Source organism: Falco naumanni, chromosome 13 (assembly GCF_017639655.2).
Source record: "Falco naumanni isolate bFalNau1 chromosome 13, bFalNau1.pat, whole genome shotgun sequence".
Classification (NCBI taxonomy): domain Eukaryota; kingdom Metazoa; phylum Chordata; class Aves; order Falconiformes; family Falconidae; genus Falco; species Falco naumanni.
In genome coordinates, this window is record NC_054066.1 from 15539577 (window position 1) to 15565606 (window position 26030).

Consider the following 26030-nt stretch of genomic DNA (forward strand, 5'->3'; position numbering starts at 1 on the left):
CCGTTTTGCAAGAATGTCTGGGAATGCAAGGTTTTATGACGTCTGTTGTCATAAACATTCAAGGTAATTGGATAACGCATCTGCTGTCTCAGTCCGGGTCTCTTTGCACTGGAATACATGCCTGGCTAGTGTCTCTGGGGTGCAGCACAGATAAAAGAACTTTTAACACTGTCTAAACTAATCATTCCTAAAATCCCAAGTTGTCGGAATGAAACTCACCATGAATGGTATCTCTGTGCAGCTTCATACTGTAACTACGTATTGAATCAAAGTCAGAGCACTGACCACTGCATTTATGTTGTTTATTTTCTGTGTAACATAAACTCTGGTCTAGCAAACACTTAGGCCTGTGTCTGAAGGCAAGGCATGCGCGGGCTCAGCGCCCTCAGTGCGGCTATTCATGGGCAGGGCCAAACACATATGCCAGTGTCTTCGCGCTCTGCAGCCTCTGCGGAGCGATGAACTCGCTCTTTCAGAAAGGGATTCTTAAAATTCTCCTCTGACCTGTGGCGTGAGACTGGGGGGGGGCTCAGAGACAAGGGCTGGAAATGCTGTGCTGGCTGGTGAAGTCCATCAGGGCTAAAGTGCCACCCTCGGATCTTCCTGGTGTATATATAAAACTGCCTTTGTCCATAGGAGTGGGGGATATCTGAGGGTCTGAGGCCACCCCCAGAGTCTGTGCATGATTCCTGCGCTCCTGGTAGCTGATGTGGGTTGCTGACTTGAAGCTGGCTCCGAAGTGCTCCCGCAGCAGGAGAGCCCACGTCTCTGCCGAGGGGCTCCTCGCTGGGCTGGCAGGATGGCATCATCTGCAGGAGATTTCTTAATAGTGTTTCTTAATGCAACAGAGCCTGTCCTTTCTTTCCGTGAGTGGAGCTGCAGTTACGCACACGTTATAAATCAATGTCAGGAGGAAGGTGTAGGTTGTATATAGGTCATAGAAAATATAATTGTGCAACTGCATTAACGCATTCCTGAGCTAAGGCGCTGAAATATGGTTTAGCTGCAGAGAATAGGGCTGTGGGTTTTAAATAGCCTTAGTCGGGCGTCTCTTGGATGGAGCTGGTGGTGCTGGGAACAGATCACCGTGCCTCCAGAAGGCACTCTCAAAAAATGTTTAATGACATTCTTTGAAGTGGTTAAAATATGCATTAGTGTGCTGGGGGCTGCTGAGGAGGTCCAGAAAAAGGCATCACGAGTGTGTGGGGGAATGTGGGAGCTATCCCCCGTGAAATGGGGTGCCTGGCATCTGTGGGAATAACCCAGCAGCAACGTGCAACAACAACAGGTTTTTCACCCTGTTTAGCAGCGTAGAGGACCTTGGTGTGGGGCGCTGCTGGTGCTGAAAAGCCGGGGTTAAGGGCACTGCCTGGACTCTGGTTTTCACGGCGAGCACAGGCAGGGGGGAGACGCCGCTGCACCAAATTTCATCACTGCTCCAGTTCTGCAACGTAGTTCTGTTTGCAGGGATTTGCCTGCTTCTTTTTTATACCTCTTTGTCCTTGTTTTTCTTTCTCTGTTTTGTTTTTTTCTGCTCTCCTAAGAGTAGGGATCCCTCTGGCTCCTTTCTCCAGGAACTTGGGCCTCAGCAGCAGTGCCAAGCAGGTCAGGGAGCCTTTCTCAGAGCCCAGGCAGAACCACTGCCGGCCCTGCATGACAGAGTTTGTCCCTTAAATAGCAATATCTTTTTTAGTTTTCCAACTTCTTAAATCTCTCTCTTTTTGTTTTCTTGTGTTTTGAATACATAATTGGGTAATTCCCAAGGTGGTGAGCTACTCACTAATTTTATATACATGAATCACAACATCTTTCATGCCTTGTTGGACCGAGTTCCTGTATCCCATAGTCCAGTTCACACTTCCCAAAGTCTGTTTACTGCCTTTGGTGTCATAACTGTAATTTGAAATGTTACTCCATTTTATATAAACAGATTTCAAAGCACTTTCTGCCACTCCTAGAAACAGAGGAAAATTCCCACCTGCCTTCCACTTCTCTGTCTTGTTTCCTGCAAGTTCATTTCTGTTTTTATACACATGTCACAACTAGTCTGGCAAAGCCAAAGCCCCATTTCCTTTAGAGGAGGGAGAAAAACAACAAAAATGAACTCACAGGGGAAAAGACAGAGAAAGGGAGGGAAGACACCTCCTGAGTGGGGAACAGCTGTCATTGCAAACGACGTCGTCTCCGTGGTGGGAATCTCAGGATTCCCAGGATATCCTGGGTCCCAGTATATGGCACCTCAGCACTGCAGGTCCCGCAGAGAGGCTCCAGCAGCGAGGCTTCAAAGGCAGCAGAGCTGAAGACAATCTGTTCATGCATAATGGTGCAAAATGGCCATGCCCATGGCAGCTCTCCCTGTATTTGGGTTGCTCCGACACCATCTGGAGAAGAAAGAGCTTCCTCGTGGGGACAGGCAGGGAGCCCCGGGCTAGTGGCTTTCAGTGCTGGAGCTGGTGGTGTTGCACAAGCGAAGGGTATGCCCAGAGCTCCTGGCCCATGCTGTGCCTCTGCCAGAGCCTTTTCCTCCTGTAAGAGCCACGGCAGCTTCTTGCCTGTCCTAAGTAATGTCAAGGATCTCACCACAGGGTTGGGAGGACAATATCACTCTGGCTGCTCTCCCATCCCATGGCAGGTGGAAAGCTGCAGGGGGCTTCTCTGCAGCTGCTGAACTCCCAGCTGGGGACACAGTGTGATAAGACAGCCTTTCCCTGGGGAGCCAGGTCCCCAGCAGGCCTGGCCAGCTAAAGCTTCTCTGTTACATAGGTGCCTGATTTCAGGGTGGCCTGGGGTGCGCAATGGGACAACGTCACTTCTGCACTAAGCCAGGTTGGCTGCTGGTAGAACTTCACAGGTGGTGTGGCACTGCCCTGTCCCAGCCCTCAGCTGGATGGATTTTATCTGCAGCTCCAGCTTATTCTAACAAAGGGGTTTTCTTTGCTGGCAGCACTCTATGCCCTTGGCTCCTCTCCCTAGGGCCAGCCAAACTTTGCCTCTCAAGTGGACAACCGAGTAACATGAGAAAATGCCGGCCAACATACCCCATCCATATGTGACCCGAATGCAGTGCTGCCTTACCCCATGCACGGAGTGCGACCAGCCTCAGCGTGTATGTGCCTGGCACAAAGGGCTGCCTCACCTGCCCACCCCTGGACATGCTGTGTAGCTCGTGCCACCTCACTCTGTGCGTGCCTTGCACCCACTCCCACCTCCCAGTGTGCACACGCTGCCCATACACCCATCCGCACCTCGCAGGCAGCGCTGCCCTGACCTCCAGCACCCTCCATGCGCTGTGCATGCGCCCCATACGCCTGCCTTGCAGCTGCCTCATCACCCAGAAATGTGGGGGAGGCTTCATTCCTGCATGAAGTGTTTGGAGTGTGTCTGCTGCCCCTCTGCTTTGCTCTGGTTTCTCCCCAGCTCTCCTCCATCCTGTCCTCCTACCCCTGCTCCAGCTTCCTGCCCTTTGATGTGTCTCCCCTCCTCTGCTCCAGGGTATGAACTGCTTACTAGGTGGAGATGACTTCTCCCCACCCCGCAATTAGGTGCAATTATAAGGTCATGCTTTTCCCCAAACCCTTGCTCTGGTGTGCACTGAAGGTGGGTGGGCTCAGGAGCAGAGCTCTGCTCCAGGCTAACAACAGGCAGGACACAGAGCAGGGCCCTGGACCGTGCGGGCGAGCAGCGCCAGTAAGTGTTGGAGGTGGGATGACAGGAGGGTCCTGGCAGTGCGGGGGATGTGGTGGCTGCTGAACATGTCCTGGCCTGGTGGCCCCTAGCAGGGACGCAGCTGCAGCAGCCTGAGCCTGCTCCATTCCAACACAGGAGCAGCAGATGGCTGGGTGCTTCCCGCTGTGGTCAGGCAGAGCCCAGAAATGTGCCCCTGGGGAAGGTGCAGCCAGTGTTTTCCTGGAGACAGGTCCCAGCAGCCAGCTGTCAGCTCTCCTCATCTGTGCTTCACAGCCTTGGCACCCATGGGAGTGCAGCCAGGGAAGGAGCGGGGCTCCATGGGGGCTCCATGGGCTGCAGCCCCTGGCCTTCTGAAGGTGCTGCCTTTGGCTGGAGGTGGGACCTCTGCATCTGCTTCCGAGGCGTAGGTTTGCTTCCACCGCTGTTGGTGCTGGCTGCGAGGGAGCTGATGGATACAGCAAAGCACACCCCACATGTCATTCTCGCTGGGGGAGTGTCAGCTCTTGGTGGCTCCTGGCTCCTCATCACCTCCTTGGCCATGCCCCAGGGGGTTTTGTGGAGCATGGCCGGGTGAATGCCTCACTGCTCCAGGTTGACTTTGGCCGCAGGGTGCCAGGAGCCAAAACTGCAGTGCCCAGCCACCCAGGCATGTCTCTGGCAGGGCAGCCCTTGGGTGCTGGGCAGTGCCTGAAGGCCAGAGGGAGCATGAGCCCCTCCTGCTGCAGCAGGGCAAAAGGCAGGGCTTCATCAGAGCTGCTCCTTCCAAGGGCAAAATGCTGCCACCGCAGTCACAGAGTCCTCGCTCCATCCCGTAGGGGAGTGCTCCACATGCAGATGTAGATATGTAGACAGGCACACCTCCACATGCCTGTCCTCATGCACACGTATTAAATGCTCTGCTGCCGCCAAGGCTGGCCATGCTGCACTGCTTTCTCCTCTGGTTGCTCTGCAGGATGCAGGCAGCCAAGCTCAGGAGAAAAACTGAGCTTGCCGGCCTGCTGTGTGGGGGAATCCCACCTCCACAGTGCACTGCAGCATGGCAGCACTTGTACCGTTCGGGTCAGGGTGTCTGTCCAGGGTTTTTCTGATTTCTAACCTGTTTGTATAACAAGAGATGCAGATGAACGTGAGGTTTGCAGAGGGTCTGCAGGACACCTCTGGCTTTGACCTAGGCAGCCAGAGAAAACCCGTCACGAACACAGACACGGTGGCTGCCAAACCGCTGAGGGAGCAGTGTGCAGGCAGGGAGAGCCCCTGCGTGCTCCCCTGTCCCGTGCCACGTGCTGCTGGCAGGGCCATGAAGCAGGGACTCCCCTGAGCTATCACCCCTGGCCAATGCTTCTGGGTCTGCATTGGGTGAACCATGCTCAGCCACTGAGGTCCTGGGAGCACCTTGGCTGTGGCCAAGTTTCAGGGCACCCCTTGGCAGCACAGCCCCAGTAAGGGACAGGACTGAGCTACTTGTGGCTCTTGGTGGCATTTAGGCAGCCAGGAGCTCAAGAGTATGTGTGTGTATGTGTGTGTGTGTGTGTGTGTGTATGGCACGTGGAGCAGTGTGTAAAAACACACCTAGAGTGAAAGTCTCAACAGAGATTAGATTAAAAGAAAATGTAATTAAACACAGGGAGCATCCTGTCTATTACTCATCCTTTCTTGCATAACTCTTGGGACTGGCTGCCCTCACAGGTGGCTGCTCTGCTGTCAAAGTCATTTACTGGGCACCTGTTGGAAAAACCGCCAGGTCAGCACAGAACTAATTGCCCCGGCATCTTTCCTTGTAGCGAGATTTAAAAGTCTAGAGGAAAAATTGCTGAGAGTTCTTGCAGCTCCCCAGATGAGCCTGCAAAGCCTCCTGCTACTTAATTCTCCCCATGTACTCCTGTGAGTGACAGTGATGGGGACGAGGACACTGTGGTGGCCCGGAGGGTCTCCAGGGCTCAAGTGGCCCCTGGCAAAGGAGGTTGCACATCCCCTCCTGGGAGCGTGGTGATGACTGCTGCTGGGCCAAGGGGAGCAGGATGGAAGCTGCTGCTGTCCCCAGCCCCTCTCAAAGGCTGCGGCACTTCTCCCCTTCCCCTGCTGTTTGCACCCAGGTCCGGGTGCTCTTGTGAGTGGCCAAACAGCAAAGAGCTCTGCAGCTGCGGATCGACACCCAGACACATGGGGTGCCTTTGTTCGCCTGGGTGAGCCGCCAAGTCACAGCCCATCTCCAGCTTCGTACCAGCTGCAGATCTAAAGCAGCTGACCGGCCTGCCAAAAAAACAAAACACGTCGAGGACCAGGGAGTGGCTTGTGCTAGTGCTGAATAATGATGATCCCTGCACGCTTATAAAACGACGAGGCGGAGAGCTCACCACAGAGCTGTTCCTTGCAGCCCTGCTCCTCTGCAGAGCATCACTGCACCTCGTCAGCCAAGGTACGTTTCTGAATTAAGAGATTCAAAATGGGGACTGTGTTTGTGTCTGCAGCGGGGCCCATGCCGTGTGGCTGGAGACAAATAGGGCTTTTCCTTTAAACCTGGCGAAAATGCTGCCACTGCTCCTGTGGAGGAGTTTCTGGTCAGGGAAGTAGAGCAGCCCCGTGCTGCAGGGTCTGTAGGTGCCGACCTGCCCCAACCTGGAGCACATGGGCAGCGTCCCGGCTCCAGGGGCTGCTTGGGGGTGAGCAACAGAGCTCCTGCCTCTGCTCCGCAGTTCAATGTGTCCTTTCCCTTCTTGCAGCATGCTTTTGGGGGTCAGTTCATGTTTTATTTGAGTCTTGACCAACTTCACCACCCTGCAGTGCCATGTACATCCTGGCACACAGAGACGCCCCCGGAGGGAGCTGCACTGTCCCTCCCACTGCCTTGCAGTGCCAGCCAGCCCTGGCACACGTGGGGATGTCCCTCTTGCCTTGCAGGCTCCTGCATGCCCACACTGCTTGCTTCCGCGTCCCAGGGCCCAGGCTCTGTCCCAGCTCTGGAGCATTTTCGTTGTGCTCCAGCATCTTATAGCAAACATCTCTTCCCCTTCCTTCGGCTTTGGACAGATGACAATGCTCCTGTGTGTCCTTGGGCATATATCACCCCTGCATCTTGCTAGGTATCAGATGTGCGTGATGGGTACAAGTGCTCTCACCAGGCATTGCCTTGCTTCCTGTGCTGCTGCTGGGCACAGCCTGAGCATACACAGGGTTTCAGGCTGTTTTGGGCTGGGGACTTCTTTGGCACAGTGCCTTTGTGCTCTTCTCATGATCCTTTTCTCCTTGCTGTGCCCCCAGGGTGCCCTGCTGCACATGTCCTATCCTTCTTGCCATATTTCACACCCAGCTCAGCCATTTTCATTCTCCCCAGGTCCATTTCCCGCCTGCATCCCGGCACAGCCATGCTGGGCACAGCAGTGCAGCTCTCGGTCCTGCTCAGCCTCCTCGGCTTTGGGAAAGGCCAAATGTTTCACATGGGACCATGCCCAGATCCACCGGTCCAAGAAGACTTCGATATCAACCAGGTGTGAAAAACTTCTAAGAACCTCACAGTGGGTAGGGAGTTAGGCTAAGGGGGCACAGGAGGATGGAAAACTGCTGGGTGCCTGGGAGGGGTCGGCAGGTCTGGCCTCAGCACCCTGTGCCGGAGCTGCCAGCGTGGGTCTGTGGCCCCGCTGACCCCCCGCAGCCTCCTGTGCCACCAACGTGGGTACTCAAACAAACTGAGCAGGCAAAACTGTGGCGGCAAATGAGCCAGGCCACTCTGCCTCATCCCTCTTGTGCTAAAAGCATCTCTTCGGATTTTTTCTATCAGTATTTGGGGAAATGGTACGAGATAGAGAAGCTGCCCTCAAGCTTCGAGAAAGGAAGCTGCATCCAGGCAAATTACTCGCTGAAGGAGAATGGGAAGTTCAAAGTGATCAACAAGGAGATGCTGTAAGTGTTTGTGCTCAGGCCATGTCCTCGTTGCAGCAGTGGCATTTCTGTCACGTCACTTGCCATCCGGGGGGGTAATTTTTCTCTAAATTGCCTGTTTCTGGGTCCGGGGGTGCTGGGGGAGGCACCCTGTGGCCACAGTAGCTCTTCTGGGATAATGGGCTTTGCTGTGGTTACGGCAGAGGTTGGGTCTCTGGTTTCTGCCAGTGCTTCGCTGGGGGTCGTCACCAGCCCTCTCTCTTGTCTGAGGTGAGTAATGAGAAAACAGATCAATTGCACATGGCTACTCCAGTGTGAAATAGCTTGGTTCTCCCCCGTGACTGGTTCGGGATCCCTGATGATGGCTGAGAAGCCGGATGCCCTGGGTCCTGTCCCTGGGGAGTCACAGGGCTCGTTTATGGGGCGACAGCCACCACCTCATGCCCCTGCGTTCTGAGAGGTGCCTGTGCCCTGTGCTCCTCTCTGCTCTGGAGTAAAGGTACCCGATGAAAAGGGGCAGGGAGAGTGAAGCACATAGTTCATTCTTACTTAAGCAAGTATTTGTCAGCCTTTTTCTGGAGCATTTACCTTGCACCGGTAGTAACTACTGTGTAAGGGGATCGGCAATCATTGCCAATTTAAATCAGTGAGCAAAGTGAATCCACTGATTGTTCCCTTTATTATACATGATATTTTGCAATTATCCTGAGCCCTCCTGGCCTTTCGCATGGACAGATGCATATATTAATTCATCTGTTTCTACCAGCAGCCCCGGCTGTCGTGGGCTGCTGCTCCAAGTGGCTGAATGAATGAGGGAGTGAGTGGTGAAGGCAGCGCTGTCCCCTGCGCTTCCTGGCATGGATGGGGACTTTGTTCTGGCTCACAATAACAACAACGTAGCAACACATCACTGGTGTCCGGCAGAGAGAAGCGTCCATGCCGCTCGCTGACTGCACAGCGCTGTCTCTGCAGCTCCACTGCTAGGGCAGCGCCTGGCAAACAGCTGGCCATTCACTTGTGCCTGCATTAAGCTGCAGGGGATTCATCTGACCACCGTGTCACCACGGCAGCAGCCGGGGACCCTGAAATGTCAGGAATATTTTGGGTCAGGTGTGCACTGTGCATGGCTCCAGCATTAGTCCTCTGACCTCTGCTGCTGGCAGCATTAGCTTCTCCCTCCTTGGGTGTCCCTGTTTCACAGGCAAGCATGAAACTTTCCTGCCCTGCAGGCAGCATCCAGGTCTTGAGGCATCTGGGGGAAAATGCAATTATAGAACAGGCAGCCTGAGTCACAGGGCTTGCTTGCCAGTGGTCTGAACCAGCAGTGAGACAAACCCTGGCATACCAAGCAGGGGCAGGTAATTTGTGTGCAGAGGAATGTGCTGTGACCTGGAAAAAATGCAGGTGATTAAACAGACGTGAACACAGGTCTTCCACAAGCAGCAGAAGTTGAGCTGCTCCCTGGCACATCCGAGATCAGTGCTGGGATCCTCCCATTCTGTGCAGAGTGAACTTGCTCTCCCTCTTCTCGGTCACTGTCCCACGGCACTGAAGATATCCTGCTGCCAGGGGCACAGGGACAGAGGCACCCTGGGGTGCTGGAGTGGTTTAACCTGGGAGAGCATTTGCCCTGCTGTGCCTAGCCCAGGACTTGGTGTGCCCCGGGTGCTGCTGAAGCCGTCCCTAGGGGTGAGCTGTCCCTCCAGGGATGCTGTGGTTAGCTGGTACGTGTTTCAGCCACCTCTTGGCAGGTGGATGCATCAGGAGGGATGATTTAGTGGAAGAAGGAAAAAAAAAAAAAGTTATTTCACATTCTCCTTATTTCTCACCTTGTTCTCCCCTTAGTTCCAATGGCAAAATCAATGAAGTCGAAGGAGAACTCATGCACATGGATGTAAAGGAGCCGGCCAAGCTGGGTGTCCGCTTTAACTGGTGTAAGTGTGCAGCTGGGAGGGTCGCAGCCCCCACTGTTTTCCCAGTACCCGCTGACCCCATCGTGGGAGGGCAGTGCCTGCACAGAGCACACACCACTGCCAGGTCATCAGGGGTGCAAAACTAGCAAAGCAAGAGGCAAAGCTCCCCTGGTGACTTCAGTGCAGCATGATGGGACAATGGCAAAGGGTTAGTACAGGTGTTGTGACCAGCAGGCAGGGGTTTGGTGATACTTGTGCATTTACAGCAGCAGCACCTGAAGTGGTGGAGCACTCAGCCGATCTCAAAGCAAGAAAGACCAGCAGCACCACTATCCCTCTAGGTTGTTTCACAGATGCGAACAGGGAGGGAGGAATGTGGGGGAGGTAGCCCCACAGCCACTGCAAGGGCTAGGAATAGGCTTGTTTTTCTGAACACAGCGGTATAGCTACTAGCCCACCCTGCCTCTGCTTACAAGCACCTTTTAATAACCATTAATATTATGAGGATTTTTGCTTTTTCTTTCCTTGTCAATGTAATGCATGACAGGGCCCTTTGTACAGCACTTTCCTCTGTCCACAGCCAAAAAAGAAGTGGAAAGTGAGCAGAAGTCTCCCCTTGGCTCCCTTTTTACTCTGCTCCCTCACACCTTTTCCTTGGTTGTTTCATAACACTCACACAAATGGGTTATTTGGAGAAATGGGTGGAGCAAGAGTAGCTGCAAAGGAGATACAATTATTGTTCATGAGCACAGCCAGACTTAATTATGCACTTCTAAGGCATCACCTGCAGCCATTTCACCTGCAGTGCGTGCAACCCCAACCGTCCTTGCCGAACATGAACCCCAAAGAACCGCACCTGGCACTCCTAATTGCACCAGAAATAAATCATGGGGCACTTACACCTGCCTACTGCACCTGATCCCACTTTCTGCCGGATGGTTTGATGCTGAAGTGGCTGTCCTTGATCAGATCAGATCAGATCAGATGCGATGCTTTGGTGCAGCAGCCTGATGGAGAACAGAATTTGGCCTGGGTGGCTGGTGCTGGTGGATGTGCTGAGCCATGCTGATTCCCAGCACCTGGGTTCTGGCTGGTTCCATGAGGCAGGGCACTCTGCAGCAGTGGGTGATGGGGAGGGAGATGGTGATATGTGCTCTTCAGATCGCCAGTGTCAGCTCTCAGCCATACAGCCCATCCCACCAGCGAGCACCCTCACACAGGTAGGAGTCCTGATAGGCTTTTATAAATTATAGCTCCCTGTACTGACCACAATTACACAGTTCAGGAGCAGCAAAAGTGGGAACAGCACGAGGAGCCATGGCTCTGGTGCCACAGATCAGTGTAGAGTTGGTTGTACATCGCATACATGGTGCCCTTCTTTCTCCTAGTCATGCCTTCTGCCCCATACTGGGTCATCTCCACTGACTATGAAAACTACTCTCTGGTTTACTCCTGCACTAACATCCTCTGGCTCTTCCACATTGACTATGCCTGGATTATATCAAGAGCTCCTGAGATGCACCCAGAAACCGTGGAGCACCTGAAGAGTGTTCTGCAGTCCTACAAGATTGACACTGACAAAATGATGCCCACGGATCAAGATAACTGTCCTCCTGAGATGTAACTACTGGCACACAGCACCGGACCAGCAATGGACTTTGTTGCTTTATTACCCATTAGAATTTCTCTACATAGCAGAGAAATGTAATAATCCCTTCGCTAACACTAGTTTGCCAGTCCTGAGTTACTTCTTGCTGTCGTTCCCCCTATCGTTCTTCCCCCTTTTTAATCTCGCTCTGACTTTTGCAGAGTAACTGACTCATTCAAAACTAACGAGTGAAGAAAAGAAACCCTGAAGTGCAGACATGAAGCTCTGCTGTTGCTGTGAGTCCTCCAGTGTGTCGATGGGCAAGGGTATGAGATGTGATGTGTGGGTATTAGTCCTGGGCAAAAACCTTCCATCACCTCCCCCCCAGGTTTGTTTCCTTTTTTTGTCTTGATGCTTCTGGGCCTGCTAGGAGTTTACGGTGTCTGAGCTACATTGCGGGCATGGCCTTACCAGCGGCGACATCCAGACACAGTGGGTTGGTCCTGCAGCCTGGGAACTGAGAGAGGGGGTCTTGAGTGCTCTCTGGTGTGGGGCTGTAGGCGTATGTGGCTGCCAGGTCAGAAGGTCTCCTTGCTAGAAATCAGATCTGGCTCTTTGTATCTAAAGTCTAAAAATGTTTCATCATCGCTCCACCCCCAGTGTCTGTATGTGTCCTCTCTTGCCTCTAGTGAGGCTGGTCCTGCTCTCCCAAGGGTCAGCTCTGAGAGTGCCTTGAAGCAGACAGAAAGAGATGGGGATGCTCCCTTGTCCTCTCTTCTGGAGACTTTTCTCCAAACACTAAGAGACAGAAGGCTCTGCCTGACATCCAGCTTACTGCTTTTGTATGTGCCGAGAGCCTGCTGGGCACTGGACCTGCCCTGGCAGGTGCTCACCAGGCACTGCGACAACTGTGCTTGAATAGCATTGATGCAGCTCATTAAAAATGAAATCAAAATATCCGCTTCGGGCCTTTTGTACCTTCCTAGTTGCATGAGCTTTTCAAGCAGGTGGGGGGAGATCAGTGCGCGGGGTCTGCCCCTCCTCTAAGGCCATGGCACCTCCAGAGCAGGAATACGATGCAACATAAGCAACTGTGTCTGAAGTGGAACGGTTTGCTCCAGGAGCCTGGAAGTCTGTTCAGTTCTCTGGGATTGGATGTGTGGGCTTCCCCCATCCTCTGAACCATGCCAGCAAACCAATGTCGCAGCTTTGGCTGGCAGTGACCCCCATGTCCTGCTGCTTTTATTGACATAGAGAAACAACGATGCGGATCTAGAACACCGTAAATCTGCCGGAATCATTCTACACTTACTGTGGTAGGAGCCTGCTCGGTGTGGGAGTGCAGCAAAGCACTTTCTTGCCCTGGGAGGGCTCCAGGAGCTGAGCAGGGAGCTCTTTACCAGCCGGAGGAGGCTGGGTTGGAGGGAGGCCTGGCAGGGCCGTGTTCAGCCCATTCTCCCTTTACACTTTCACACCCTAATGCCACGGTTCCTGCGCCCCAACACCAAACGCTCCAGCCGCACCCTCAGGCTGTAGGGACGGCGGAGGGACAGGCCAGGATGCTGACAGCTACACGGCGGCTCCCAGGTGTGTCACATATTTTTGGGTAGATATTTCATCGCTGGCTCATCAGATTCCTATTTTCTCCCTCGTGCGGCCGGCGGTGCTGCAGCCCACCTCCCCTAGCAGCCGTGAGGGTAGCCTGTGGCGCGGTGGCTGTGTGGGCGCTGAGCCCCCAGGAGGGGACACGGGGTCCCCCCGGATCGGGCCCAGGCCCGCAGCTCCGGCCGAGGGACGCCGGCCTTTGCGGCGGCAGAAGCCCGCGCTGCCGCTTCCCCGCGCCACGGGAGGCCTGTGACGGGCCCGCGCGGGCCGCTCTGCCCAACACGCCGTGCTAAGGGCCTTCGGGGCCGCCAGCCCGGCCGCCCGGGGTTGGCGGTCCGCCGGCCGCCAGGGGGCGCGGGCGCGGCGGGCTGAGGCGGGAGGCGGGCCCGCGCCCCTTCCGCGCCGCCGGTTCTGACGCGCGGCGGCGGCGGCGGCCGGAAGCGAGTGGGCGGGCGGGTGGCGCGGCGATGGAGGCGCCCTCGGTGCCGGCCGCCTCGGCGGCGGGGCGCGGGCCCATCAAGGGCATCCTGAAGAAGGGCGGCGGCAAGCTGTCGGCGGAGGGAGCGGCTCCCGGGGCGCGGCGGGCCAGTCCGGCCCGCGACGAGGATGAGCACGGGTGAGGGCCGTGCCGAGCCCCGCGGGCGGCGGGGCCTCCCCTGCGGCCGTCGCGCTCGTCCGAGGTCCCGGGGGACGGAGGCTACTAGGCTACGCTGGGGGTTTCCGGGCCCCGCCGTTTGTCAGGAGCAGGCGGGCGGGGGGCGGCCCGGGGGCGCGGGCCCGCGCCGCGGAGGTGTCGGCAGCAGCTCCTGGAGGAGGGCCGGTGTTGGGAAGGGGGTGCCGGGGCTGCCGGAGCGGGGAGAGCACGGAGCTCCTGTGGCAGCCTTGCCAGGGACGCAGCGGGGCAGCCGAAGGAGCCGGTGTGGCTCGTTGCCGTTCCCGGGACGGCAGCAGAAGCGGTACGGTCCGTAAGTGCTCGCTCTTAAAGGCAAACAGAGGTTTTACAGTCGCGGCCAGGATGGTTACAGTTTGGGAAATACACGTTGCTATGGGAGATTTATTCTCGCTTTGCTCACTGGTAGCTCATTTCTCTGTAACCAGAAGCGTCTCCCTGGGGAGAGGCCCTCTCCTGGATTGAAACATAAGTAAGGTGCCTTCTTGGTTGTGCAAGGTTCATTGTGAAGGTGTCACACTGGAGGATGTGCACTGGCCTGCCCACGTGGTTTGTGTTTTTGAACGACAAGGAAGTCTTGGTTTAATTGTAACATTCAGAGTTAGTCCAGATTTGCAAGAAGTGGGCTTTAGCCAGCCAGCAGCTGTGCTGGACCGGTGAGAATTCTCACACTTTCCGTGCGGTTAGCACCTAGTAGGTGCTGCCAGACGTTGCTCTGAGACTCCACCACATTATGATAATCAGGATTTGACCAGAGCTCTTGTGTTTGTAACATGGCTTCTGACAGTTTTCTGTGTTTGGGACCTCACTCGGTATTGCAAGGAGAGGAATAATGATAAAAATGGACGTGCAGTTATTTTTTTAGTATTACAGTAATATTCCTTTTCTCTTTGTCAAGTTAAGTCACAAATATAGTCTAATGTCAACAAGGTAAGAATGAAAAGTTTTTGGTTTGCTCTGTTGCCTCTGTGAGCTGGTCCTGCTTTCTAGGGAGAAATTATTTCAACTGAAAGAGTGAGATGATGGTTTTGAAGGATTTGAATATAAGTAGCAATATGCTACACAAATGTGATTTATTTTTTTACTATTCTTTAGTTTTAATATAATGTAGTATAAGGTGTTTACTACCACATGAGACACAAAGTAAAACTGACTGTCCGTAGCCTCTATTTCACTTTCTGCAGTCTTTTTTGTACCGTCTTGAAGAATGATCAGAAAATTAAGAGTATAAGCTGATGAGCTTTGCATATGGTGTATTGGTTATAGTATACAGTAATTTCTTGTGAAATAGTTAAGTGGGCAGGAGTCCAGCTTCTATTTCCCGTTTACCCACGTGAGTCAATAAAATCAATTAGATTAATTCTGAAATTGCCTTGCGAGTTAATGGATATTAGAAAATTTCCTGGAAAGATCAGTACAGGATATTTAAAGCTGGTTTGTGTGCAGGTATTATTTTTGATTGACAATGCTTCATTAAATCAGTGTTATTTCTGACTTCAGCAAAATAATTTTATACTTAAAAGAATGATAAGTAGCACAGCTGTGATTATCCTTGAAGATGAAAAATCAGTGTATAAATACAGGTACCTGTTTTCTTCATGCACCTCTATCAGCAGCCTCTCTATTTCGAACATAGAAATTCACATCTGAATACCTTTAAAAATAGCTGTAAGATGAAAGAGCTTATTGTGTCAGCTGTCATCTTTTAAAGCACCATGTTCAGTAGAGCTCTCATGTATTTGCATCATTATTAACCTTGGACTGTTGTTAGTGATGGTAAAATTATTTGGAAAACTTCCTTAATGAAAATGTGATACAAGAGGGAAGCTTGTGGAATTGGGACACCACTGGAACTGCATCCTGAGAGCTGAGATCATGGTTTAATGGTAGATACGTTCTTGGCATTTTTGGTATATGGTATTTTCTGCCTTAAGGCTCCTGTAAGAGCCTTTGAGCGGGCTGATCTGATATTTTATAAAGTAACTAAGCAACTGTGTAAACTGTTCCTTTACTGCTGCGTAAACTTCTTGCCAGTCAAGGTGTGGTGTCAAAATAAATGATTATGTACATTTAAAGATGTGAGAGAATACAAATGAACACTTGTGAGATTTTTCAAATCTTATTTTTTCTGGGGAAGAATAGATTTCCTATTTCTACATCTGAAGAGCTGTCAGGAAGCATTTTCCTGATGGTCCTGAGCTTTGTCGTTAATGTTATGCTGCCCTGGCATGCCTGAGCATGCTAAATTGGAGACAATCAAGGGAGGTGTGGGTTTTTAGAGCACTTAGTCACTCTCCTACGATGGCTTTTTACACAAAAGGGTTAAATTACATGTTTGTCTGCTTGCCTCTAATGATTATTTTTTTTCCTAGCTGAATTTTAAATTGTGCTTTGGGAGGTGTTCCACAGCTGAGATTCTTAGCGTTGGAATCAGAGTTTAAAGACATAAGTGCAAAAAGTTCAACCACTAAAAGCTGCCTCAGTTTTGTATTTGTAAGTTACTGAATACCAAGCTGCAGGCTATGTAATTTTGAGAGCAGTATACGCCAGAGATTCTTCTAAGGTTGCCAATATTACTATTAGGTATTGAGTTGTGAGCCCAGGCAACAAATCTTGATGCTCTCTGGGCAAGTGCGGTGAACATGAAACAGTTTCTCCCATCTATCATATTTCCTCTTCAACTAAGCTCTGTCTATAGGGGCTGCATACCATTGTGCAACTGCTATGGCTAGTAAAAATTCTCATGTGCTCACTATGTAACCATATGATCATCTTACGTTAGTCATAGATGAGCTTTAAGCAGGTGTTTAGCTGATGTTTAACTGGTGATTTTCCGACTCCTAAATAGACAGGTTTGAATAACTGGCATTCCTAGGCTAGAGCTTTAGCTTTGTCATCATGAAGCTCATGACTCTCCACCCTGCCAGAGTAGGCAATCTGACTCACGTGTTGTCCGCTTAGGTTGCAATCCTTGTGTTTGAACAGAATGATAAAATAGATCTGAAGCCTCAAACATGAGAGTTTGGCATTGGTTACTATATGCTACTGGGATTAAGCTCACTTAATTTGTATTTTTTTTTCTGGAGTGTAAATCTGTGGCATGTAGGATTCAGCATCAGCTCCTGCATCTATTCTTTTTATCCCTTTAGTGTTTGTTTTTTCCTGTTGTATTATGCAGTGCCCTCTGTAAATATAAGATTTAGTTTGTGCTTGGACTTTAGCTTAATCAGTTTTGTTTTATGGATTACATTCTGCTCGAGAGCAGTGGTGTTACTGAAATTGAATGTGTTTTTCAAATTTGTTATTGGAACGGTCAGTGTTTAAATGAGTAGTTAAATTAAAGTCTTCTAGTCAACTGCCCCCTGGTTGGGTCCTGTCTGCCCCCAAAAGGAAAAAAAAAACAAAACGAAACCAAAACAAAAATCAAACACGAAACCCACAACCCACAAAGCCCTGTAACATTTACTTCCTTAAATAATAACTCGCAACAGGAATATGTTACTGCATAAGGTAATACTAAGTAGTGGAATTATTTTACTATTCTAAAGCTAAATTTATTGGTTTAGTCTAAGGGAAAGACCACGTTGTATGAAGCTTGCAATAACTGTTTTAGAGAAAATGGGGAACCTGGTAGTTTCTGTTGATTAAACATTTCTGTGGCTTTTAGATCAGTGGAGGGGTGACTTCTGGCTACAAGGCAGTTGCTTTCTTTGTGTCTTATATATTTTTTTCAGTCTGGGTGGGCTTTTGTTTTGGCAAATAATGTACATGAAATGGTATATTCTCTGATTAATCAGGGCATTTCTAAATAATGTCACATCACTGGTGCCTGTTTAAGATGTGAAACTCTTGGCTTAAAACAGAACTGATTCACTGCTGTAATTATGATGCCAATTTGGGATGACAAATATTAACAACCAGCTTGTTCAGCGCTATTTATTTTACTGCAGGAAGTTTTGTTGGTTAGTATTGTTTATGTAACAGTTTTGCTAATAGTCATAGCAGCTCACTGAACAGAGGTGAAGTGGAAGTTCCTTGGTTTTGTTGAAGTGTTGTGGGTTATAATAGGAGGAAGAATGATTTTACAGTAACTTGTAACAAGAGCAGACAGTTAATGAGACAGTGATTGAACAAGACCGGTATTTTCCTGAGTATATGAATAAGAATACATCTTCGTAGATCACTGAGTTTATTTATCTGTTGTGTATTGTTATGAAAATTAAGTTGCACTGATAATTTGTCATGACTTCACTAAGGTATGTATAGAACAGTATTTGATATCCATACTTAGAAAATGCCTTTGTGTCATAACAATATTCTTTGTGCTTAGTAGGCAGTAGAGATCAAAAGATGTTGCAAACACTCCTTCTGTGGCCAAACAGAACTAATTGTTCTTAGAATATAAGAAAACTTAACTTTGTTTTCTGATTTCAGTAAAAAATCCCAGAAGTGGGATGAGATGAACATCATAGCTACGTACCACCCAGCTGGCAAAGATTATGGCTTGATGAAAATAGATGAGCCAAGTACTCCTTATCACAGGTAGGCTTGCTAAACTGCTGTCCTAAGTGGTGCCAAGTGACATAGTAGTTTTACAGCAAAATTGACTTTGTGGGTGATATAGTATTTATTGTAGCTGATTGCCTGACAGACTGTGCAGGCCTACTGGTTATATGCAACGTGTTCAGATTTACAAAGCTTCTAAATAAAGGCTTATAGCTATCATGGAGAATGTCAAAAAGGACAAAGTCACTTTTTAGAAGGTTTATGTCTAGCAGGCTTTAGGCTTTGAATGGCATAAGTCTGACTTGTATTGATTTTATTTTTTTCAGTTAACATCTGTGTACTAGAATATAAAGTTGCCATATCAATATTTAAGTTAGATTTGGAAAGTTTTTAAAGTATTAAAGGAGTCTTTTAATAGTGTTGTAAGATTTTGACTGCTCTGTTAAGCAAATCTTAAGCAGCAAATTATTGATAAAGGCTGTTGCGTTTTTTGTTTTTTGTTTTTTTTTTTCCTTCCAAGCATGGTAGGGGAAGATGATGAGGATGCAGTGAGTGATTCAGAGTCAAACGAGCCCTTAAAAGCAGATGTGTTAAGTAAAAAGTAAGTATTGTCATAGAAAATTGATTAAATGTTAAGATAATTTTCTCTTTCCTGGAGTAGTTTTTCTTTATGGAAAGGTGTTGCTGGTTTATTTAGAAATCAAGCTTTTACTATTGCCAAATTAGGTGGTTTTCAGTGTTTGTGTGTGCATCTGGTATTTCAGACCTCTTTCAGGTTGATAGGACACATGAATGTGGTGAAGCTAATGAACAAAGCTGGTTGTATGAGTGTTCTGAAATTTTGTGTATTTTAAATAGTGAAAAACTTGCTGTTTCTGCATTTTGTATTGCATGATTTATGTAGACTGGCAGCTGCAGCTGAAGGTAAAGGACCCAAGATTATAGCAAAGCAAGAGGAAAGCAGTGAGGAGGAGGAAGAGGATGAAGAATTAACACCTGAGGAACGAGGTAGGCATAACTTGTTTGGTTTTGAGTTTTTTCTTTCTACAAATGGTTTCAGCAGATTTTCAGTAAGAAATATTTGGGAAGAACAAGTACTGTCACAAGAATGTTGTGATCTGGAAATGGAGATAAATGTTCTTTGAAGGGTAAGTAAAAGATTGAGCAAATATGCTGTTTGTTTCTAATCAGATCTGTTTTGTTTGGGATCTACATATAAACAGGAATTTGTTGTTACTGGCTGCCCCCTTATATACAAGCTTAAGATGCGGGAATGCCTCTTAAGAAACCTAGACTTCTTAAATAAGAAGCTCTTCTGGTTTTGGGGTGAGGGGGTAGACTTAATGATCCAATGAATATGGCTGCAATTAAGATGCTACTAATTGCTTGCAAACATATGGGTGATATTTCTATTGATTTCAAAGCAACTGATAGGTGGATCCAGCAGGAAGTATACATTTATTCTGAAGCATATTGCATCTTCAACAGATGTTTTGTGTTGGCTTGGGCTCGAACATTTTGTGGAAACCGCCAAACAATGATACTTCTAAGATTTCAGGCTTGCATTAGCTAGCTATTGCTTCTCATCTTTCCTGGCCCCAACTTGTAATATAATACAAGCAATATTATAACACAATAGTAAGCATGTAACCTTACTATTCTAAGGGAAGAATACAAAAAAGTGTTGGGGCTGCCAATAAACAAAGTTTACTTTAATTACAATGTGTTGCTGCTAGACCTGCTAATGTTTAATACATGGAGCAAAGTTAGGCTGCAGGCCATGGGGAAAGTGGAAAATCTTTTCCTCTACATGTGGTAAATATATCTCTCATAACCGGCCTTTGGTAGCTAGCCAGAGGCAAGTCAGATATCTGCAAAAATTTGTCTTCTGTCCCACCAGTGCATCTCAATTTGTCCCTAGGTTTACTTAGAAACAAAGCTTGTGAAAGTCTGGAATTTTGTATGCTGTTACTAGATGCTTCTCTTGGTTAAGATTTGCTCTTACTTGCAGACAGGTTCTTTTAAAAGAAGTGCTTCAGCTGTTCAGTCCATTAATTACTAGCCTTTTTGTCAGACTCATTTAAAAGAACACTCCACTTGAAGAAAATAATGTTAATTCAGTGATTTCTTGGTCATATAATCAGTGGACTTGCAAGGTAGGAATAAATTTGACTTGGGAAGCAGTTCATGCCTCTCTGAAGAGAGGAAATAAGTTGTTTTATAAAGGGAAGAAATAAATATTTGCGTTTGCCCACAGAGAAAAAGAAACAGTTCGAAATGAAGAGAAAAATGCACTACAATGAAGGACGAAACATCAAACTGGCAAGACAGCTTATTGCAAAAGAACTACATGGTGAAGAAGAGGATGATGATGAGGATGAAGAGATGCATGATGCTGCAGATGTAGAAACAATGAATACAGAAGCTACTGAACATGGTGAGCTACTGATTAATCAAAAAGCATGTTTGAGTACCGGTGGCCCTTTCAACTGTTGGGAAATTAGTACACTCAAGTATGAGTAATGCTCAGTGTGCACCTACTGCATGCTGTCTTGATAGGTAGCATGGTACCAAAACAACCAGTATTGCTAAATAGCATGTAGGCCTTTGTTTGTTGTGACAGCAGAAAAGCAAACACCTCTGCTTTGTACTATTTCCCCAGCATAACTGATTCTTGGTAGTGAAGTTGCCATCATCCTTTCTAAGGGAAGAGCTGTCTTTGTACAAAGCACTTAAAGCTGTGGCCATGCAGGAGAGCCTGAACTGATGTTGTGGTTCAGCTCCTGTTTTGCTCCCAAACCATCCTGTAGCCAGCAAAGGGGAACTAGCATGATTGCGTTCTCCCTGCTGAGAGAAATGTATCTAACTTCCTAAGTAAGAACTTCTGCCTGTCTTACTGTAAAAAACTGCTGTTAGGACTTCAGTATGCACTTGTCCTTAAACAGTAATATTCATTTCTGTAGCGTGGGATAAGACCCTCAGCTCTGCTTTCAGTGCAGCTACTGGAAGAAAGCCTGGGACTTTTAGCTGGGAGCTGTTCCTGGAACCTGCTTCAGGGCTGTCTCTTGAAACTCATAAGACTATAAAGGCTGACACCTTCTCTTTCATCTTTAAGCTTCTCTATGGGTGAAAAGGGTAGACTATATAATAAGTCTTTGATTTTTGTGGTGGCCTTCTGGTGAATAATTACAGCTGTTCACTGCCCATCTCTGTGTGTAACAGCACTTCGAACAAGTTTTTGGCAATAGAAAAAACTGACATCTGTTGCTCATGAGACTAGTGGCAATGAAGTCTGTAAGCCTCATTCATCCATTGCTTGGCAAAGCTATGAGACATACAGTCTGCAGACTTGGGAAGATGCTGCATGGGTTTAACTTGATTCACATTTGCTCTTCACAGCCATGTGAACTAGGAACTCTTCTAAAATGAGTTAAAATTCCACGCAATAAAAAGGTGATTTGCAAAGTTACATGTTTTTAAGTTCTGTGGATTGCACGTTTTAGTCCCATTATTTATTACAGGAGCACTAATACCTTTATAATGGCTCCGAAAGGGTCATTTGGTACATGTCTGAGACCCATTAATGGACCGACTTCATAACTTAACATATGCCGTATAATGGCTATTTACTAGAACTTCACTCTCCAGGGGAAAGGAGGGCTCCAATAGGCAACCTTATGACCTTTCTCCATGGCTTGAAGCTGCCATCTGTCTGCACTTTGCTGTAAAACAGAGGCAACTCCGCTCCCCAGCTGCATTCGCCAGTGGAAAGAAGGCACACCTTTGCAGCATTTTTCAGTCTCTATTGTTGAAGTCCATTCCACCTTGCCTCATAACCAGCTTCAGAGCCACAACTGGTAATTATCAATTTTAGACTGCTCATGGCCAGTGGATTACATAAATGTAACTGTTTGCCTGTTTATCAACCCATTAACTAACTGGTTCAACTCCACACTGTGGCATATAGAAATAATTTCCATTAACTTGATGTGATTCTCAATTCTTCATTTCTGTTTTGTATCATTCTGCTTAAACCATGGTGTTTCATTATCTCTTAATCTCTGTGTCAACTGTCACAGCTTTTGGTCTCTGTACTTAACCAATTCTTCTGAGGTTAAGTACTGGTCTCACTTCTGTAGCAGCTGGTGAATGGAATGCCCTCAGACCAATCACATGTGATTATTTGTGGCAGGGTTGGTCTAAGGATGATGGAATATGGACAAAAATTAATAAACTTGTCTTCTGCCACTGCCTGTGTTTTAAGAGATTCCTACATTGAGATGATGCAGCAACATAGCTGTGTTAGTAATGTCAAAGTTTTACTGAAATAAAGAGATACCATCTCAAAAAAGTATTACTTTTCTGAGAGCACAGAAGAATCTTATTCATAACTATTAATTAAATGGATATTAGAGCTACAGAATGTTTCTCCAATAGCTGGTTTTAATACTTGCTACCTGGATTTTTTGCTAGTCTGTGGTTTTGGTCACATTAAGGATTTGAGTATTTAAAACAGTGTTTCAGTTTGGTTGTTTCCTTCACGGAAGTGCATCAAAGTGCTATGGATTTTCTTGTACCTGAGATTTCCCTGTTAGGACTAAGCATGTGGAAAGACTATTCATCTGGATAGCTTTCGAAGAGCTCTTCAACTTCAAATCATTGTATTTTAAAGTGCTTTCTTGTAGAGCAGAGAAGGAGCGTTTTCTTTGCTTGGTGTATTGGGTGATGTAGCTGATTTCTGTGATGGCTTATTTTGGCTTCACAGTTGAACTGTCTAACAACTCTAATACTTGCTTTCAACTGCAAAGGAAATGTCTTTTTCTGCATGTTGTATTGAGCTACTTTTTGACAATTTCTTCCATTCAACTTCAGCTCTTCTGAAGTTATGGAGATCCTCTGGTGATGTGGGTACTACTCACCTCTGTTATGTCTGAGACTGTCAATCTATGTAAGGGAGAGCTGACATGCAGTGTCATTTTATTCCAGTGGAATAATATGACTTCTATAGTACTGATGATCATTCCAGGTAAGGATGTGACATAAGAGGCATTTCTTAGTGGTCTGCTGTGACTCTAGGGCTCCACTGGGTCCTGGGTTGTTTTTCAGGCAATTTGAGACCCTCTTCTCACTTGGCATTATTTTTTGTCCATTAAGATGCCTTAAAAATTTTGTGCTTCTGTTATCCAGTGTTCTTTCTACCCTTTGATCCTGTCCATTTTGTATTTGAGTAAAATTAATAGTACTCTTTTAATCTCTACACTCTCCTTTTGAAGAAGGGGCTAAAGACTTAGGTTTTTAAGAAGGCTTCTGTCAGATACCACCAGATCCGCTAATGTAAGTTGCGCTTCTTGGTTACAGACTGAGATTTCTTGCTGATTGAAGTGAAGATGGCCAGTCCAGTCAGTAATGGTGAGAACTGTTTGTATATTTTTGCCCGTCTCTGTTGTGGGCTATCAAGCATTTTAAATGGATGAGTCATTCCTTTCTTGCCTCGAGTAGCTGTACCTTATCCCATGCATGTGAATTCTAGCAGCCAATCTTTTTGGTGGAAAAGAAAGTTAAAATTGTAACAGACCGCACTGGGATTCAACATTTCAGCCTCACTGGAATTTCTCTGGCTACTCCCTATTTATGACTCCACAAACAACGTAAAAAGACTTTGCCAGCGAAAGGGACCTTTGTTCCTCTCCAAAAATATTTTTCCTGTAGAAATTCTCTTTAAAATCACTGAAGGAAAGATTTCTGATATAGGTGAATTCAAGCATGACTTCAGTGCAGACCTGTCTTCTGTTACACAAAGGTGTAAGATACAAGGGTGTGATCTATAGCAGTTAAATTGACAAGCAGTAAAGCTATTGTTCTTTCTCTCTGGCTCATTTAGCATTCATTGCTATGATAACCCTGCTCAGATACTGCTCATCAGTTTAGCTGTCAGCTGACTGGGTGTGCCCTTTTGGCCCTTGGTAGATACAGAATACATTGTGGTTTAACCATGGTGAGCATCACCCTAAAGATGAGTAAGGAGAAGGGTGGGAGCATACACAAATTGGTTCTGCTTGTTAGCTAAACTATTTGCTTGTTAACCTGCCCTTGTTACAAAGTCTAACTCATGCCGGAGCCTACCTGGCCTTTATTAAAGATTATAGTAATCTTGACGCGGTTTTCTTTTATCTTTGCTTTATGTCACTAAACTTTCAGGTGCATGTATACATACTATATAGTGGGCTTATTCATATGAAAAGCACTAATGACAAGGAGCTTTCTCTGATTTCTTGCTGTTAAACGTGAGTTTAAAACATGAGTGCTAAACATGTTGAAGTGTCTCGGCTGGAAATGAAATTTGACCTGAAAAGTACTATGCTTGCTTGTGTTTCAGGAACTTCATATGTTAGTTCTGCAAATTGATCTCTCTTAACTGCTTGGTTAAATCCTCCCAATTCCAGAGGTGGACAGTATTCCTGCTTGGTATGCTGAACAGTGGTGTTAGCTGTTTCTTCAAAACATGAGGGTGAAATACCTATTTTAGAAGCTTTTGCATTCTCAAACTAAAGGCTTGTACATTGCTAAGATGGGTTCGCAAACATTGCCTTTGGAGGAGCGAAGATGATTTCGGGAGGATATTTGTGTTTTGAAAATACTTGGTGAGTGTGAAGCATTATGTGTTTTCTGTAATCTTTCTTATGCAGCACATGCTACTCGTGACCACCTGGAAGGTAGAACACACAGCATAGAAGAAATCTGTCCAGAACTGTAACTGCTTGTCAGACACAAATATAAACATCACTTTATAATTTTTGCAATTAAGGCTCTTAAATATTGAGAAGCATATCAGTTACAATGTTGTATTGCCAAGAATGTTAATTTTAGATTTGTCTGTTAGACAGAAAAAAACTGTCTAATTGATTTATTCTTGTGCCTAGTATTTCATGGAGAATACCGCTTCATAATCTGTTCAACCAGAATGGCATTCCCTGTGTATGTAATGCTGATTATCTTGCGTAATGTACTGTTACTCTTCACGCTTCAAAACAGACAGCATCTTTTGGTTTTCACTATTTATTTGACAGTGTTCTGGGTGTGGTATCTCCTATGGAAAGGTTTGGGATTCAAAAGCCAAATGGTACAGCATATATCAGATTGACATGCAAGATATTTATCAGATGTGTTAAGCAGTTTAAAAAGGGATTATTTAAGTCTTATAACTTTTTTTGTAAAGTGTTGACCTGTTAATCTATATTTCAGTATGTTATTACCTGTACTTTCCAAGTCTTTAGAAAAAGAGCTGTATTATTTTTTAAGAGTGGTGTTTGGAATCGGTTGTTAGTTTCTGACTAGGCAGTACTAACATCTGGTGGAGGGAATGTTTTTACACTGGAAATGTGCTAACTTGAGCATTGGAACTTCGCATTTAGCTGTCGTTATCTCTTCCATCGGGACTGGATGTTTTGTGGAGCTCTCTTTTGGCTTATAACGAGAATATGGAAGTTCCCTCCAACTTTTCTCTTAAAACCACATCCTCTGTCGCTCTTCTGGCTCTTGTTTCAAACTTTTGGTCCTTTGCAGTTGCATGAAGAGTGCTTGTGCTACTAGCACCTGAGGAAAGACACCCAACCGTGAGCAAATCCACATCAGGACTCTGAAGATGAGCTGAGTTTAGGGTCTGGCTGTCCTTTATGTAAGCATAACTGCTGATGATCTCCTACTCATTCGGCGTTGGCAACCTGCATACTGAAAACCACTGGTCTAAATCTTCCTGTATCCATTGCAACTTACAGCAACTGCTTTCGTAAAATGAAGGCTGTTTGGAATAATAGAAGGGAAACTGCCTAATTCAGGTACTTGTTTACAGTGTGGTTGTGTAGCCCCTGTAAAGAGGGATTCTGAATCTCCAAATTGCTGTCAATGCCTTCCCACTCAGTGGAATTTGACTGGTGAATGTTCCAGTATTCAGAGCAGTTCATGGGTTTTATTACAAAAATGAAGTATACACTTAAGCTTTAGCTTGGTTATGGAATACAGTGTATATCTTAATTTTGATCTGAATTTGATATGTTGCAAAAATCCATATAATTATATGGATCTATTTTAAAATGTCTTTTTGTCCACTGTATATGTGAAGTTTGAATAAAGGAATGAAAGTTATTTTACAGTTATATGCATTCTCAAGTGTGAGCTTTCATGAAAT

The 26030-nt window shown here is 47.1% G+C and overlaps 2 protein-coding genes and 1 long non-coding RNA gene across 8 annotated transcripts; all 3 read left to right on the forward strand.

Moving 5' to 3' along the window:
• Positions 1 to 5899: 5899 nt before the first annotated feature.
• On the forward strand, positions 5900 to 11204 carry APOD (apolipoprotein D). The gene is made up of 5 exons (XM_040613814.1): positions 5900 to 6103; positions 7019 to 7172; positions 7463 to 7584; positions 9409 to 9497; positions 10865 to 11204. The coding sequence occupies exons 2-5, from the start codon at positions 7050 to 7052 to the stop codon at positions 11098 to 11100; spliced, it is 570 nt and encodes a 189-aa protein (XP_040469748.1). The 5' UTR covers positions 5900 to 6103; positions 7019 to 7049; the 3' UTR covers positions 11101 to 11204.
• Positions 11205 to 13102: 1898 nt separating this feature from the next.
• On the forward strand, positions 13103 to 25998 carry PPP1R2 (protein phosphatase 1 regulatory inhibitor subunit 2). 6 transcript variants are annotated; one of them, XR_005830626.1, is made up of 8 exons: positions 13103 to 13285; positions 17774 to 17881; positions 18366 to 18446; positions 18750 to 18853; positions 20103 to 20282; positions 21494 to 21702; positions 23204 to 23254; positions 24222 to 25998. XR_005830626.1 is itself a non-coding variant. In XM_040612899.1 (7 exons), the coding sequence occupies exons 1-6, from the start codon at positions 13137 to 13139 to the stop codon at positions 23206 to 23208; spliced, it is 627 nt and encodes a 208-aa protein (XP_040468833.1). In that variant the 5' UTR covers positions 13106 to 13136; the 3' UTR covers positions 23209 to 23254; positions 24222 to 25998. The 6 variants fall into 6 exon arrangements, 3 of the variants coding, with proteins under 3 accessions (XP_040468831.1, XP_040468833.1, XP_040468832.1); XR_005830625.1 differs by having other exon boundaries at positions 24532 to 25998; XR_005830624.1 differs by having other exon boundaries at positions 23204 to 25998.
• Positions 19177 to 19517, forward strand: LOC121096642. Its single transcript, XR_005830627.1, has 2 exons — positions 19177 to 19450; positions 19485 to 19517. It is a non-coding gene; the product is annotated as an uncharacterized LOC121096642 (long non-coding RNA).
• Positions 25999 to 26030: the final 32 nt, after the last annotated feature.